Source organism: Hemiscyllium ocellatum, chromosome 15 (genome assembly GCF_020745735.1).
Source record: "Hemiscyllium ocellatum isolate sHemOce1 chromosome 15, sHemOce1.pat.X.cur, whole genome shotgun sequence".
Taxonomy (NCBI): domain Eukaryota; kingdom Metazoa; phylum Chordata; class Chondrichthyes; order Orectolobiformes; family Hemiscylliidae; genus Hemiscyllium; species Hemiscyllium ocellatum.
This window is the reverse complement of record NC_083415.1, coordinates 58822150-58835387: the sequence shown is the minus strand read 5'-3', so window position 1 is coordinate 58835387 and position 13238 is coordinate 58822150. Positions and strand designations below refer to the sequence as shown.

At 38.8% G+C, this 13238-nt stretch overlaps 1 protein-coding gene across 1 annotated transcript in view; it reads right to left on the bottom strand.

The window, feature by feature from the left end:
* Positions 1-2905: 2905 nt before the first annotated feature.
* The window catches only part of tbc1d20 (TBC1 domain family, member 20), a 30966-nt gene continuing 20633 nt past the window's right edge, over positions 2906-13238 (bottom strand). The window contains exon 8 of the mRNA XM_060836522.1: positions 2906-6132. Coding sequence (XP_060692505.1) covers positions 5877-6132 — 256 coding nt within the window. The 3' untranslated portion in view covers positions 2906-5876. The remainder of the gene's footprint in view (positions 6133-13238) is intronic.

The window sequence follows — 13238 nt, the reverse complement described above, 5'->3', positions numbered from 1 at the left end:
CCACCTTTACTGTGGACAAAAAGCACCGATTGCCCTCCCATTCCACTGCACATCTGACTGAAGAGCCAGTGAACTCTCTGAAACATTGTATGGGTGGTGTTTCAGTTGACTGTGAGGTGCTGCTGGTGAAATTAAAATAGGCAAATGGTGGAGTCTCCACCTCCTCACCGCACAATATATTCGTAAGATAGTTACAAGACAGCTGGAACACATTGCTTGTAATGTAATGAATGAGCACCTGGCAGTGACCTATGTGCAAAGATCCTATTCTGTATAGTATAATGACATCAATGAAGACTTATGATCAAATACTACAGAAATTTAAACAAATGGGCACATATTGCATATATATGAAGATTTGAAATAAAAGACTACAATTTTCTTGAAATGATTTAAACCTGCTATTGTATCTTCAATTTGCCTCCAGCATAAGAAATAGACAATGTATATGGGTGGTTTATTTGTATGATTACTTGCAAATGCATCGCTTTAAGGCAGTACTGAACAAAGATGGATTGTTCAGCTTTGGCAGATATTGTCAACATTGTCCCAAGACTGCAGAAGACAGCAAAAGTTCAAAAGCAGGATAGGCAAGCTAAAAGCATACATTTCTGGTTGCTCTCCTGTAGGAATAATATCGATGAATTGGAAAGGCTACAGAAAAGATTTGCCAGGATATTAGAGTCATAGAGATGTATAACATGGAAACAGACCCTTCGGTCCAACCCGTCCATGCCAACCAGGTATCCCAACCCAACCTAGTCGCAACTGCCAGCAGCCAGCCCCTATCCCTCCAAACCCTTCCTATTCATATACCCATCCAAATGCCTCTTCAAATGTTGCAATTTTACCAGCCTCCACCACATCCTCTGGTAGCTCATTCCATACACGTACCACCCTCTGCATGAAAACGTTGTCCCTTAGGTCTCTTATATCTTCCCCCTCTCACCCTAAACCTACACCCTCTAAGATTTGCTTCCCCAAAATGCAGCACCTAGCATTTATCCGAATTAAACTCCATCTGCTACTTCTCAGCTCATTGGCCCATCTGGTCCAGGATAGTTTGAGTTATAAAGAGGGGCTGAGACCCTTTTTTCACTGGAGTATCCTTAGGAGGTTTTAAAATTGTGAGAGGGGCATAGATAAGGTAAATGGTAAAGGTGTTTTTTTTTCCTCCTCAGGTAGGGCAGTTCAAAATTAGTGAGCATATTTTTAAAGGTGAGAGGACAAGCATATAAAAAAAAGACCTGAGGAGCACCTTTTCACACAGAGGGTGGTTCATATGTGGAATGAACTGCCAGAGGACCTGTAGATGCAGGTATAGTTACATTTTTAAAAAATTTGTACAGGTACATAAATAGGAAAGGTTTAAACAGCTATGGGCCAAACAGGCAAATGGCACGAGCTTAGTTTGGGATACTTGGTCAGCGTGGACAAGTTAGACCAAAGTGTTTGTTTCCATGCAGTATTATTTTTTTTAAAAAACCCACAGTACAACTATCTTTTCCCCTTGCTCGCCCAAATGAGAAGTCCTTTTTCTTTTAAAAAGAAAGCAAAACGTATGATCACAATTGACCTTTCACAATACTCCAACCCCTTAACCCGCACTCGAATAAAAGTGCTGTAGGGAGTTAGTGGTCAAATGTTGATTCAAATTGGACTTCAGAACTTAAATTCCAAAAAAAGTAATATTAGAACTTAAATATTAACTCTGCATCTCTTTCCATAGATGCAACCTGACTTGCTGAGTTTTTCCAGTTTTATTTAACTTCACCATCCTACACTTGGCTATAAAACCATCAAATGTTCTGTTTAATGAGAAGTAGCTCAGAATTGTGTGGAGCTTTGCCCAAGGAAGGCTCTCTCTCTCTAAGAAGCCCACAAGAAAAAGTTCACCAGATAATCAGGATGAGGGGATTGCCCGGAGATGAATGAATCAAGTAAATCCTAGAATTTAGAAGAATGAAGACAATTTCATTAAAATATGGTGAAACTGTTAAAAGGTCGTGATAGGATGCTACCCTGGTTCTCATGACAAAGCAAACAATCTCCTCCAAGTAGCCTGACAAAACGCTGTTAAAACAAAGACTGGTCTGAAATTATATAAAAGAGAAGAGATGGTCTGAGCAGCTACACTGAGCACAGCATCACTCCCAGTTGTTAACGCCTGAGATTTCATACAAACTGGGTGAATCATGTTCTCCTTCCATTTGGAAATTCATCCTAATAACTAAATGACCTACCAGCAAATGATCCAGCTCAAAAGCAACAATGTATTCTCAAAGTCGCAACTATGTATTTCTCAGTAAAGTCTGGGATCAAGTCAAAGGTTCCCAGGTTTGCTTAGTTTCACTGGAGATGGAACTAGACAAGGGATTTAATATTCAAATAACAATTCATCAGTTACACTAATCGAGGAATTAACAGAAGCTTAATAACACACATGAGCATAGAAGGATGTATCCATGGGGTCTATGACAACCTCTTATTTGGCTCAAGATCTTTAACAAGAGCTTAAACAATAAGTGCACATCAACCTTTTGAACTATAGCTATAGAGGCTCCTGTAACGCAATGGTAGTGTCCCTGCTCCTTGGCCAGAAGGCCTAGGTTAAAATCCAACCTGCTCCAGTGTATCATATCTGAACAGGTTGGTTAAAAATGATGGCTGCTACCACTCAGGTGAGCTCACTAGCATTCTAATCCCCTTTGAGTCACTCCATCATGTGCCTTCGTGTGAATTCAAAACATTTGTGAACTTGTAGCATAAACACAACTTTTCAACATAACTCAAATCCAAATCCCTTTTTCTGAAATGGTTAAAAATTCAAACATGCAACAGCAAGCAATTAACCAGATGCCAAACTTGAAGCAGCGCATTCTAAAGAGCATTGTACTACACAATGTTAAATAAAAATATTTATTAAAAAATAAACATACATTCCCACAATTAAAAAACGCCAGGATTAAAAATATCTTGCAATTATCTGCACAACTCAATGGCTCTATAAAGCACCCTCAAATTGCCACCAAATCCTCTCCTAAATACTGTCCTTTCTGGCTTACTTCAGAGAATGTTGCTATAGCACTTAAATTCTGACTCAAGAGAATCTGGGAGAGGTTCCTGTTGTACAGTGGCAGTGTCCACACCTCTGGGCCAAGTGAACTGGGTTCAAGGCCCACCTGGTCCAGAGGCATGTCATAATATTTCTGAAGTTTAATTAGAAAAGGAGAGATCCTGGGTTGAGTGCCACAGCAATATTTTAACTAACAATTAGGATTAATACTAGAGTGAGTACTGCATTATTGACAATGAGATAATGAACCATGAAATCTGTTGGACTATTCCATTGAAATCATACAAATATTGATTCCCCCGACTGCTGTTCTTTTGTCACTGCTGCTAACAATAGCCACAAAAATTATCCCATAGAGGATGTTACCGGTGCAGAATGTCTGTTCCGAGGCCCAAGAAAGTACTAGACTTCAAAAGTAAAGTGCAAAATGATATTTTGATTTGATAAGTGATAATAAACAATTTCATGACAAGTGGACTATTCTTACAAACAAAACGCACATTTTAGAAGTGCGCAGTTATGAATTCAGTTAATTCTTTTGAGCATTACCTTATTAGTTGAGAATGTGAACATATGTAGGATTAATTTGTTTCATAATATTTTCAGCGTTTTAGGAAGACAAAAATCAAAAACCTGATAGATTACAATTCCTTTTTTCTGAACAGACTTGCTTCTCTGCCCTCGGAGAGGTAGTTTCCTCGTTGGGACACAATTACACCAGCACCTTCTTAAAGTCGTGCCTGTCATTTGACTGGTATCTATGCAATCTTTTGACAATAAAGGTTTACAAAGCATTTAGGTGTAGGAGCATCACAATCAAAGTTCACATAATCTTCAAGTGCTGCCATATATAGTCCAAAGGTTATCAGATGGCAAGGAAGAGAATGGTTTCGATTGGGTTGGCAGGGATCTGTTCACCTAACATTTGCTGGAGCCGAAATTGCCTGATTTCAATGTAAATAGCAATGAGTGGAAGCAGTTTAATACTGGCATCTGACCTAGGAGAAACAACGTCAATATTTAAGAGATAACTGGAGATTTAGAAGGTGACAGGAAGTTTTCACAAAATAGTTATGGGAAATAGGCTCCAGCAACCCAGAATTCCTCTTCTCGGTTAATGAACTCTGGGATGTCCAGCATCTGAGAGAAAAAGCAACTCATAACACAGTCACTTGCTTCTAATAAGAATGTCAATTGTCATCTGAGGCTCCCATCAAAAAGTGCAATATGCGGAGCAACAAGAGTGGAAAGAAAATGTGAAAAAGAATTAAAACCAGTAACAAAGTACAAACATCAGTTCTACAAGTTAGTTAATTATCGGGTGCTTTACGTGACTATAAATAAATCTTGTAACTAAGAAAAACAGGCATCAAGATTAAAGATTGTGTATTGCATATCAAGGCTGACAGTACATCAAGACATTATTTCTTCATACCAGAGTCTCAAGCAATATAGCCTGACAAGGATTAGCTATACAAATTAAGAAGCCTTGTACTGAGGTTAGTGTGATTAACACACCGATGATAAGGATGCAATATATAACAACTTTAAAAGTTTCTGATATGCTGCTTGTAGCTAAGGTGCATTAATAAAACGCTTGGCTTACAAGCCTGTACATGTGTCACTTTTGTTGACGAGGTCTTATACGTAGCTGAAACTCAAAACCTTGTACTGTTCCCTCACTGGATCAAAATACTTTTATCATCTACACATCAAACTGTTGGAGCTAAGTTTCAGATTGAAGCTTTCGCTCTGCAATTTAATTCTACAAAATGGATGAGCTGCTGAAACAATAATAAACTATTTTTGCCAAGATGATGTTTCTTGCTGCAGTAACACATTGGTTATTACCAGCGATCTTTCTTTATTAATTGGTGAATGTTGGCATTCTATTCAAGAGAAGATAGCTCAGCTAAACTCTATTCTTTCCAACTTGAACACATTTTCCAGCAGAGATCATTGCACACTATTGTGTGGCAGGAACTGCAGTCCCGGTTCTCAAGCAGCTCAGAGTACCACTCCACTGCTGTCAATTATCAGCTAATTCCATAGAAATGAGGCATGAAATCAGCCATATTTACCACTACATAACACAGCTACATGATGCTTTGTCAATTATGCAGGGAGAATGTATGACCTGAAGGGTTTCATCAATCCTAAGATGGGAATTGGTCTGCTGTCATTTAGTTGGGATCAGGGCCTGATCTTCTAGAACAGAGGGTTCAGCAAGCTGTATAATACAACTGTCCCAAAATTAGGCTAAAAGACAAATAGGACAATATTGCCAACTATCACAAATGAAACAGACTGAATTGGTTCAGCCTGTATTTTCTACTTCAGTCATTTGAGAGAGCAGACAAGTTAACTCTGCCAAACCAAAATAGCTCTGATGCCCTTTCTCGGAAATAAACTGACCTTGCCCAGTTAACCTTTTTTTTTTAAAAGATCAACATACATTCACTCCTTGTCTAGATAATATGGTTGAGGTTGGCAACTGATCAGATGGGAACTCAACAGATTTTTAATTGGTCATTTCCCTAAGTTTTATTTTGAGAACTGACAAAATGGACATTCTGAAATATACTGCAGCTTTGTTTGGTGCTAATAATTCACAAAATGGCAGTCATAAAACTAGTGTTCAACCCAATCTTACCTTTAACCGAGTATATGCACTTTCCAACTTGCAGTCTTTAATGACACATTTTAAATTAAAAATAAAAGGCAACGACAAAGAAAAGTACTGTGCCCCAGCCCCATTATGTAGTTGGAGATTTGTAAAGTGGCTAAAAATGTTCTTCCTTCAAGGAAACAGTTGCAGTTCAAATTTTGGTGCCCACTCCAGTGCAGTATTGACCACTGCATAGGCTGCTGCCCCCAATGCCACAGTCAGCCCCATTACTGCCAGTTTTATCAACCTCCTGGTCCCAGTTATTGCCACAATTGTTCTTGTTCTTGGTTCTTGTTGGAACCGTTCTCTGAACCTCCTCCGGAGCACTGCATCAGGACGCTGCTGGGCTGACACCAGTTCAAAATCCTTGAAAGTTGAGACAGCAGTGCTGTGGGTACAGAAAGGCAAAGTGGTTCACAATTAGATAATTCTCAAACCAAACACAAACAAGGCAACAACATATCAATCCATTTTATAAAATTGCGATTTAGAATTTGCTGCTCATTAACCGAGTGTTAATGATCGATCCACCCATTGACTTAGTGGGCTTATCCGCAATACAGAGCTACAAAATAGGTCAGGGGTTTGAATCTTGGTTTGTGCTGCAATAGTGGGTTACAAGTGGACCCAGTTAGGTGGTGGAGAAAGGAAAAAAGAGCCAAATTTCCTGACCCTGGTGTTATCCAGGAGACTATGCTGGAAATGTATAGAGCCAAGTGAATAGTTCGCCTTAAGTCACAGACAAAATGTTTATTAAGTGCACACAATGAGGCTCTGAAGGATAAACAACACTTGTGGAACTATGTCTTAGCAAGAAAATACTTTCATGGAAGCGGATAAAATTAACAAGTAAAGAAAATACACAACCTACACATTTCTGCAAAATAAATTATGCACACGTCAGCCAAGGCTAGATAATGCCACTTGCTGAGCATAATTACAGCAAGGCCATAATTCAAAGTGACTTCAATGGAGTTCTATTTTAAAAAAAAATAAATTACAACAATAGCTTGAAGATAATGAAGCTTAAAATGTTAAATGTTTGAAGAGTGTACATTTTTAAGTGGAGACCCATTATTTTGCAGAATTTATTAAAACTTGTTAAGGATTCAACTCATGGATTTTATTCAGCTTTAGTATCATTCTGAAGAATAATCTTTGGATTTATGTGCATTTGACATGTCAGTGTTAAAATGACTTACACACTAAGTAACTCATAATCAAGCTGTGCCATTTAAAGAGACCACTAGATCTATTAAATTGGCCCCTCTGGTTCATTAAAGCGAGAGACAAAAAGAAGCAATGGTGACATGGATGAAAGCGTTTTCTCCTCAACACGTGATTAGGACCGGAATGTTCCGAGTGTGGAGATGGCAGTCTCAAACATGGTATTCAAAAACATTTGGACAATTATGAAGCAAAAAAACAAACAAAAATAAAACCTGGAGACTGAGGAAAGTGCAAGAGTGTGGGATTGGATCAGTTGCACTTCTAGAGTAGAAAAGTGTGGCGCTGGAAAAGCACAAAAGGTCAGGCAACATCTGAAGAACGGGGGAGTCAGCATTATCCTGATGAAGGGCTTATGCCCGAAACATCGACTCCCTTGCTCTTCAGATGCTGCCTAACCTACTGTACTCTTTCAGCACCACACTTTGACCCTGACTCTCCAGCAGCTGCAGTCCTCACTTTCTCCTAGTTGCTCTTGTAGAGAACTGGCATGGAATGCCAAGCCAAATGATCCATTCTATGCTGCAAACATTCTATAATTAGTTATTTTGTAGTGCTGAACTGGAATATTGCTGAAAAACACATTTTGCTGAAACTTGTGTTATACGCAACTTGATGAACCTACAATACAGACTGGTTTTGTGCCAAACAGTGGAAACAGCATGCAACACACAGAGCCAAGAAATTCCATGACCAAATATCGCCAACTACAATGATAGGGGAGCCCAACACATCAGTGCAAAAGACAAGGATGAAACATTTGAAAACAAATGCAGATTCTGCAGCCTGAAGTTGATGATCCATCTCAACATGTTCCTGATGCCTCCAGCATCAGATATAAAACCAACCTTCTAACTCCCCTCTAACTTCTTTGCCACTTTAATCCATTTGGAGTACTGATCCCTCTGCTAGCAAAATTAGTTTCTCCCATGCACTTTTACCAAATTGCAACAAAATACTGAATATTAAATTTTGCCTTAACCTGTTAAGAACATAAGAACTATGTTCTAACCTGTCCTGTGCTAAAAAAAACACACCAGGAACCACAATAGGCCAATTAGTTTGGAGTTCGATTGCCAATTTTTGAGATCATGGTTGATTTGTGACTCAAGTAAATATATCAGCCTTTATCCTACATCCCTCAACAAGACTGATGGATTTTTGTTGCCCAATCTCAGGTACAGAATTATCAGTGATCTAGTCCCAGTGCAAAAGTTTCTGTACTTGAGTACATATGACAATAAAATCTAAAATTTGATACCCTGTATGTTTCCTCATTTCAGTCTTGAAACGTCTAGCTCTAAATTTGTAGACAATATCCTACCAGGAGTTTCACTCAATCAACCCAATCTCTCCTCTTCCCTCGACAGTCTTGAATAAACCATCTCAAACTTCCAAATTTCAGAGACTACAACAATTTGTGTAACCTCTCTCGGCATTTAAGTTGCTTTATCATCCAAAGACCCTGAATAGCTATTTTTTATTTTGTACCATTGTGCACAGTTATTCCTCTGTGATATAGTGGGAAATGCTGGAAGGATTAGCAGGCTGATTACCATTGAACTTAATCAAGAACCCTCCTTTCAAGGCTAAGTCCTGGAAGGGGACTATATCCTAGAACCTTGGGCTCAGAGGGACAGATATTACTTACTGAGCCATAAAACTGCCTACTGCACAACTAAAGCATAATTTCTGCTTAATCTTGCATTCCCATCTTGAAATTTAAAGACTGGCCTCCCATTGCATGATTTGATTAAAATGCTACTGAATGAGTTCCTGATGAAGGGCTTATGCTCGAAACGTCGAATTCCCTATTCCTGAGATGCTGCCTAACCTGCTGTGCTTTAACCAGCAACACATTTTCAGCTCTGATCTCCAGCATCTGCGGACCTCATTTTTTACTGAATGAGTACAGAAACAATGACTCTTGCGTCTGGGGTCCCATAGTCCTTTTGGACTGTGTTTCACCTTTTAAAAATTACACTGTTCTATCCTTTTTTAGGTTGCAGAATTCCAATTGCTTTGCCCATTCACTTAATCTACTAATACCCTCTCTCCCGCCCACCCCCCCCGCCACCCCCTGTAATTTTATGCTTCCACCCGCATTGTTTACAACATTACTCATCTGTGTGTCATTGGCAAATTTCGTTATCAGTCAAATTGTTGATAATTCTGGTGAACTGCTGAGGCTTCAAACAGAACTTTGCAAAACATTCCAAATCACATCCCATCAATTTAAGACTTTGTCCATCAGCCCAACTTTGTCTACCATCACAAACTCAATTTTTTATTGTAAAATAATTTGCCAAGAAATTATCGGCTCTGATCTCTCCAGGGAGTAAGGTCCCTCATATCTGGTACAATTTCAGTAGAATCTGCATAGGAGATTTACTAAACTTAATTACCAGGAGGCATAGATAAGACCTGTTTCTTTCCCTCACTAAGTATTTGTCTAACTAAATTTGCAGAAAGAGAGGCGGGGTTCTACCAGACAAAAAAACAGTATGAATAGTTTATAAAAAGGTTAGGATTTAATTTGTTTTGGCCTCCTTTCCACCGTTTTGTGATACATCAAAAGAGTATCTGACCTGAAAAATGGTTCACTAATTGAAAATAAAGCTTACCTTTAGCTTTCCCTTCTCAGTTTGCTGTTACAATGTAACACAGTTGCTTTTTTTCTGCCTGCCATTTAATTCGGTCACAAAGCACCAGGTAAACGGAAAAGCACTTCCTGTTCAGAATATAGCCCACGGTTCCTCATTCTAGTTTTGCTGGAGATTGAATCTGGACAGCAAAGCTAGGTTTGTGATCTAAATTATGCCACCTGAATGGTGGATGCATAGAGTTAGAGTGTCCAATTGTCCTACTGTTGTATCCAGTCTGCTAGCAGCCCTATTACACCACAGATAGATGCAGCCTTTCCACCAGATATATCTTTATCCGAAAGGAAAATCTCTCTCTGCTAGCTTATCTGATGTGTGGAGTATTATTTATCAGGGAATTTAGGACCATGCTACACTGGGGTGCTTTCTACTTGTGAACATAACCTGCAAGGAAAAGAAGATATCAATAAAAGTTCTTGTAGAGTTTAGTCATAGTGCCATTCCTCTATATTAAAATACAAATTGGCACCAATATGCTTACAAAAGTTGTAGATCCCATCGCACAATTTCAAACTATTTCAGTGTAATTTAATCAATTATACTGTTTAATTTGCCTCCAAAACAAATTATATGCATCGAGTAATTGGAGTTTATTAGACTAAATTAAGTCAGTGGCATCTTATGCATTTATGTTCCTACAATTAGGAATGAAGGACAGTTACAGCTAGCTTCTTGGATTGATATAACACTAACAAACATAATACATTTTGGATGAGCAGGAGAACAAAACTAAACAAAAATGCTGCCAGAACAGCATCAAAAGATATTAAAACACTACTATTACAATATAGAGACGATAAAAAAGGTGGCCTTTCCACTGATGTACAATTAGCAATTGACACAATCCCCCAAAATGGTTGATTTGTGGTCTTTGTCAGACATGAAAAAAATGGAAGGAACAAACAGCAGAGTCGGCTCACAATGGGCCATATGGTCCACTCCTGCTTTAATTCTAAAGCTGCTGTAGAAGGGTATGCATTCATCACTTGAACTGAAAATGATGAAACTAGTATCCTAACAGTAACACGAGGGTATGTAAACCATGCAAATGTCCCTTTATAGAGCAGTGTTGCATGTGGTACAAGATTATTTTTAATAATGGGAGGAAGTGGGAAAGAAAGATGAGACTGAACTTAATTGTTAGTACCACTATGGTATTTAGTTTCTACCTCAGAAGCACACATTAACTGAAGGTTGCAATCTTGCTCGACTGCAGGAGTTGCTCAAAAATTCTGGTTCATACATGATACAAAATTGAAAGAAGTGAACCTAACCTAGTGATTTGACATCTGTAAATACTGCAGAATCCTGAATCAAGAATCCTTTTCTCCTTGATCTGAAAATACTAAGGGTGAATAATCATCTGCTGGAATAATTTAAAATATTGCATTTTACTGAGCTTACACTAATGAATTTGCATTCTGCACAAGATAATTGTGAAAATACAGAAAACGTGGGGTACAAGATGCACCAAATATACTAATGGAAGATAACTGTAGCATTGTGGTCTGTTCTGATGATTGCTATTTTGAGTTTCAGAAAGTACATCTAATCCTTTTCAGTCTACACTATAGCATTATCTGACCAATGCATAATATGTTATGTTTAGCTTTCAGAGCAGTGCCACAATTTTATTCAAAATATGAGTCATGGGAGTCTAATATTTTGTGTACTGTAATTTTACATCAGGATGTGTTTCAGAAATTATTTGAATCTGTAACCAGAGGAAGAGGAACAGCTGCATTGATTGTCACAAGATGTAGAGACACTCATATCATGTATCAATAAAGGGACAGAACAGAAGGAATTCTAGATACAATACTCATTCATTACACTAGAAGCTTACCTTACTGGTGAGTAAATAGGTTAACTATAATCTAATTCACTCCATATACGTCTCATAACAAATTTTGAAACCGAATGACTGATTTACAAACATTACAAGCTGAAGAGACTTAGAGAACAAAACATATCAGAGCCACAGTTAATGCAGAGGACACATGATTGCACTAGTAGCATAGAGAGCACGCCAATCTTTATAAAAGCTACTAGGAATCAACAGGTGAAACAGAAGATAATGCTACACAATGACGTTTAATTCTTTTATAGTTCCTAGACCACTACCTTAAACAGGTTTTAATTTGCCAAATGGCATTTTCAAAGAGCAGGGGCCTATGTATTAATACACCAATTTGGGATTGTCAGTTGAGTTCATCGAGTGGCACACCTGTATACTGGAGGCTACATAAATTAACACACAGGTCTCTGTTCCTTGCAAAGAGAAAGATATGTACATGCACTGGCCCATTTCAATTCAACAACCTAAGTGATAGCCATTTGCTAGTTCATTACTCAGGCCAAACTGCCTGCTTTAAAATTTAAACAAAGCCTGGCCATTAATGAATAATCAGCATTAATAGGTGAATTCTCCATTGGTTGGCAAATGACTTATTGCCAATCAGCACTCCCCTCTCACTACAAATGCTAATTTTCCCCTTGAATTTGCATTCTTGTGAATTGGCCTGATGAAGAGTACAAGGTGAAAAGCTTTGACAGAATGTCTTTTTCAGCAATATCAAACAACTAATTCATTATCAATTGTGGAAACATTTCCTAATTGCGCTTCTGAAGTGTATGACTGCAGTTTTTAGCATGCAGACCCAACTTGCTACTGGGAACAGTTTCACCCAGCCTGCCCAATCCATTTCCTTGACTAATTTCAAATGCTTTAATCATAGTTTTCTACATTCCAGGGTAAAAAATCCTAATTGCTTCAATACTTTGGACAAATCAGACCGGAAAGTCTGTTTCTGTGCTGTATTACTCTATGACTTCATAAGACATTTTGACAGAAAAGGTTTAGAGGGTACAGGCCAAATGCAAACAATTAGGGCTAGTTTGGTTTGACAAACTTGGTTGGCATGGAAGAGTTTGACCGAAGGGTCTGTTTCCATGCTGCAGGACTCTACAACTGGATTTCCTCATAGCTTAACCCTTGGGATCAAAGAATCCTTCTGGTAAACGTAAGCTCCCCAGTCTCAAAGGACAATATATCTTTCCTAAGGTGTGCTACTCAGAACTACTCTCAGAACTCCAAATGTAACCAACCAGAACTTGTGGCAGAAACATGACTTAGAGTCAGAGATGTACAGCATGGAAACAGACCCTTCAGTCCAACCAGTCCATGCCGACCAGATATCCCAACCCAATCTAGTGCCACCTGCCAGCACCCGGCCCATATCCATCCAAATCCTTCCTATTCATATACCCATCCAAATGCCTCTTCAAATGTTGCAATTGTAGCAGCCTCCACTTCCTCTGGCAGCTCATTCCATACATGTACCACCCTCTGTGTGAAAAAGTTGCCCCTCAGATCTCTCTTATATCTTTCCCCTCTCACCCTAAACCTGTGCCTTCTAGTTCTGACCTCCCGACCCCAGGGAAAAGACTTTGTCTATTTACCCTATCCATGCCCCTCAATTTTGAAAACCTCTATAAGGTCACCCCTCAGCCTCCAGGGAAAACAGCCCCAGCCTGTTCAGCCTCTCCTGTAGCTCAAATCCTCCAACCCTGGCAACATTGTTGTAAATCTTTTCTGAACCCT